Source organism: Primulina huaijiensis, chromosome 4, assembly GCF_012295235.1.
Source record: "Primulina huaijiensis isolate GDHJ02 chromosome 4, ASM1229523v2, whole genome shotgun sequence".
In the NCBI taxonomy this organism is placed as follows: domain Eukaryota; kingdom Viridiplantae; phylum Streptophyta; class Magnoliopsida; order Lamiales; family Gesneriaceae; genus Primulina; species Primulina huaijiensis.
This window is the reverse complement of record NC_133309.1, coordinates 14,264,081-14,268,278: the sequence shown is the minus strand read 5'-3', so window position 1 is coordinate 14,268,278 and position 4,198 is coordinate 14,264,081. Positions and strand designations below refer to the sequence as shown.

At 37.3% G+C, this 4,198-nt stretch overlaps 1 protein-coding gene across 1 annotated transcript; it reads right to left on the bottom strand.

Moving 5' to 3' along the window:
* Positions 1 to 484: 484 nt before the first annotated feature.
* Positions 485 to 3,474, bottom strand: LOC140975321 (pentatricopeptide repeat-containing protein At4g14850). The gene is made up of 2 exons (XM_073438982.1): positions 3,119 to 3,474; positions 485 to 2,836 (listed from the first exon to the last, which is right to left on the bottom strand). Exon 2 carries the CDS (start codon positions 2,732 to 2,734, stop codon positions 656 to 658), a length of 2,079 nt encoding a protein of 692 aa, XP_073295083.1. The 5' UTR covers positions 2,735 to 2,836; positions 3,119 to 3,474; the 3' UTR covers positions 485 to 655.
* Between the last annotated feature and the right edge of the window lie 724 nt (positions 3,475 to 4,198).

The following is a 4,198-nucleotide window of genomic DNA, read 5'->3' as shown; positions in this document are numbered from 1 at the left end:
ATTATTAATTATATCTTCATATCTTCAACATAATGTGTACTATTATTTTTCTACTGTTGTATGTAACAGCTCTATTCTCATGGCTGAAGTAAGAATTATTATTCTTTTGAAGGATCGGGTAGATTTACTTTGGTAATAGTGATCAATATAATTTTCCAGAACTTGAAATACCTTCGTTGATCAAAATTCAGCCTAGAGATTGCACATTTATTGTTTGATCTTAAAAGGACAGAGAACGTATTTTTTAGGCAATGTTAATGGGTTAATAATTGGGTAATCACATTTTAAGATGAGAATAAATTCAAGGCCCCTACGGTCGTTTGGTGCATGAGATGAGACAGTGATTTGTGATATCCAATTGGTGTATGATATGAGATGATAATTTTCAAGGTAAATTATATCAGAACCCTCTTATAAAAATTAAAAAATCTGAAAACCTTTAGAATTCATCTCTAACTGATAGCAAATTATCAGTTAAAAAATAACTCACCACAATACCATAGCACCAGTAGCCAGATGCTTCTTCAAACGTAAACAATTTAGATCTTCCCACTTCCATCTAACTTTACTTGGGACTTCAAAAACTATGCCATGAGATTTCCATGGATACCAATAATACAAAAGAAGAATAACAATCGAAGAAGAAACCACATGTTCACCAATAATCACCACAAGAGCATTGGTTATCCTTGAACCGATGAAACCTATTGTTGTCTCTAACAATAATTTCTCGGTGACCAATGCTGGAGATGAACTTTATTGCACTATGGCAATCCACACAAACTCTAAGATTTTTATTGATCCTTATAGGCACTCCAGGAGGGAGTGAGATAAGGCCAAATGCAAGTGCAATCTTCTCACTATGACACCAAACTTCTGATTCTTTTTCCTCATCTTCTACATCATAGAGAGCCAAACCGATAGCAGGAATATATCCAGCAGCCTTCATCTCCTTCTTTAATTTAGCTAGCATCGCTTGAATCTCAGAGTTTCTGCTGTGTGATGTATCTTTTGCCTGAAAAACATGGACAGTATTCTTGACAGATAACCAACTGCATCCTACCCCTTTCTTGATCCCTACATCCTTCATCTCCTCTCTTACAAGGTTGGCCTCATCCCACTGTCCCGCAGCAGCAAACATATTTGAAAGGATAACATGATTGCCAGAATCATGTGGATCAAGCTCAAACACATTGCCAGCGGCAAGCTTCCCCAGTTCTTGATCCCCGTGCAATTTAGAAGCTCCTAATAAAGCCCCCCATATTGAAATAGTAGGCTCCACAGGCATTTTACGTATAATCTGATAAGCACGTTCCACTTGCCCAGCTCTCCCTAGCATGTCCACAACACATGCATAATGCTCTGCCCCTGGAGCAACGCCATATTTCACACTCATTGAGTCAAATATCTCCATTCCCACCTCTACCATACCACCTCTACTGCAGGCAGTTAATACACTGACAAAAGTTACAAAATTGGGAACCAACTTTTCCATTTCTCTATAATCAGTCATCTCCATGAACAATTCCAGTGCCATGTCAGCATGTCCTTGATGAGCGTATCCACCGATCAATGCATTCCAACAAATCAAATTTCTCCTGGGCATTTCATAAAATGAGGCCTCACAATCCTCAATACTCCCACACTTACCATACATGTCAACAAGTGCACTCCCAACAAACATATTTCCCTCTATACAGGCCTTCACCACCAAACCATGAACCACTCTACCAGCTTCAAGAGCAGCTAGACCAGCACATGCACTAAGCACACTCGAAACCATAAAGTCGGTTGGCTCAACCCCAGCTCTACGTGCTTTCAAAAACATCGCACATGCCTTCTCTCCCAGATCATTTTGTTCATAAGCTGCCACCATCGAACACCACGAAACACCATTAAACACACGCATCTTCTCAAAAACTTTCTCAGAAAAGTTAATCTTATGACACTTGCCATAAAAATCGATCAATCCATTTGAAACTGAAACATCAGTTGCATGGCCTCCTTTAATCAAGCAGCCATGCAACTGCTGACCTAACTTTAGGAACCTACCATCCGAGCACGCATTCAAGAATGCGCAAAATGTAATAGAATTGGGAGCTCCCCCATCTCGTAACAGCTGAACAAACTTGAAAATAGCCTCGGAAGGTCTCCCATTAAGGACCGAATTCGAAATACAGGCATTCCATGTAGCAATGTTCCTTTCTGGAATTTCGTCAAATAATCTTTCTGCGTCACTCAAAAGACCTGTCTTGGAGTACATATCAAACGTGCTACAGGCAACAAAAACATCCTTGATGAAGCCGAGTCTAACCGCAAGTGAGTGAAATTGTTGGCCCAGAGTAGGCACTTGGAGCGACGTGGAGGCTTTGAATAAACAAGGGAAAGTGAAATCATTCGGATGGACAAACTCACGCCGCATGGAAGAGAACTGAGTAAGGGCAGCAACGAAGTGACCGTTTTGCACGTAGCCCGAGATAAGGGCTGTCCATGAGACAACTGAACGCAAGTTCACTGGGGTAAAGAATAGAACTAATCTGGCCGAGTTCGGTAGGTCAAGCTTCGAGTACATGTTGATGAGATGGTTGGAAAGCACGGCATCAAGCACTAGGCCCAGAGTCTTCACAATCTGGGCATGGACTGCCCGTCCGAGAAGGGAGGACTGAGTTTGAACAGCGGACTCCACGAGTAAGCCCAGAGTTTTTGCAGTGACGAACACATTTCTTTGTGTCATTTTATCAAACAGTTATCAGACAATGCTCAAAAACCCGTGAGCTCTACAGGTCACCAATTTTTGTACTCCATGCTCAGCGGGAAATTTAGCTACAGAACCTCCCTGTATCAAATGTTTTAAAAATGACCTTTTTTAAAAAAAAAGATTAGAGGGGGCATGCGCACGCGTTGCGTGAGGAAATAATCCAATATAAACATCATTAGTTCTTATATGTCTTCCCAAACAAAACACAACGATTAAATCTAACATAAAGAAACTCGATATAAACAATATTAGTTAGTGAATAAATCAAACATATAAATGAAACACGGACGAAATTTATCCAAACCATTTATCTTTAAAACAATATGATAATAATTTAAAGAAAACCGGTGCAATAATTACCAAATAAATGATGTTGGCTGTTGTATTTGGGGTAGAACTGCATATGAAAAGGAATTGGAGGAAACAACATTTGAGTGCTCTGTCAACAGAACAAAGAAATCCAAGTAAATTTTTGGAGATGAAATCCTTCGTCCCCCAACTTTCTTCTTCGAAAATTCTAGCAGAATCCTGCAACAAATTTTATCATATTTAAAACATAACATTTGATGATGTAATGGAAGAAAATAAATTCAGAAATCGTAAACTTTCTTTGAAAATAGTGCTTTCATGTCAAGGTGAGAAACTATTTTTGGAAAATAAACCGCTGGATCTTTTGCAGCCAAAGTGGAGGAATTAGAGGGTGAAAAGGAAAAACTGAGAGAACATGTTCGATGGGGAACTGTTTCTCCTATTGATTTAAGGGAATGTCCTTAATTTTATTTTTTTATAAACAAAATTGAGGATCAATAATGTAGTTTAAATTACGGTAAATTTGAAAAAAATACTATATCTGATTTAAAATTCAGTATCTAGGTAATTTTTTTTTTATAAATCAACATCTTACAACACTACAAATTTAGTTTTAACTCCCTACAAAGTCAAATTTACATTTTTGAACTTTTATTATTTAAATAAAGAGTGGGTATCTTGTGAGACGGTCTCATGAATCTTTATCTGTGAGACGGGTCAATCCTACCGATATTCACAATAAAAAATAATACTATTAGCATAAAAGTAATACATTTTCATGGATGATCAAAATAAGAGATCCGCTTCACAAAATACGACTCGTGAGACCGTCCCACACAAGTTTTTTTCCTTAAATAAATATATAATTTTCTTCATCTACCAAATTAGTACCTATTATGAGGTTTCACATACTTGATTTTGCTTTTTGAATACTCCAAATGTGTAAAAATAAAAATAAAAATTTCGAGCAGTCACCATAAATTCAGTCATTGTTGGTCTTTTCATGAAAAATGCATTAGAATGGCTTATTCATGTCATTTTATTTTTTAAAAAATATAGTTACTCACTCATCATGAAATAAGATTAAGTATTTATTTTGACCTACAAAATATTCATTTTGAAGTTTCAAAT

Coding starts and splice junctions, on each gene's coding strand:
- LOC140975321 (XM_073438982.1), bottom strand. CDS start 2,734: ATGACACAAAGAAATGTGTTCGTCACTGCAAAAACTCTGGGCTTACTC.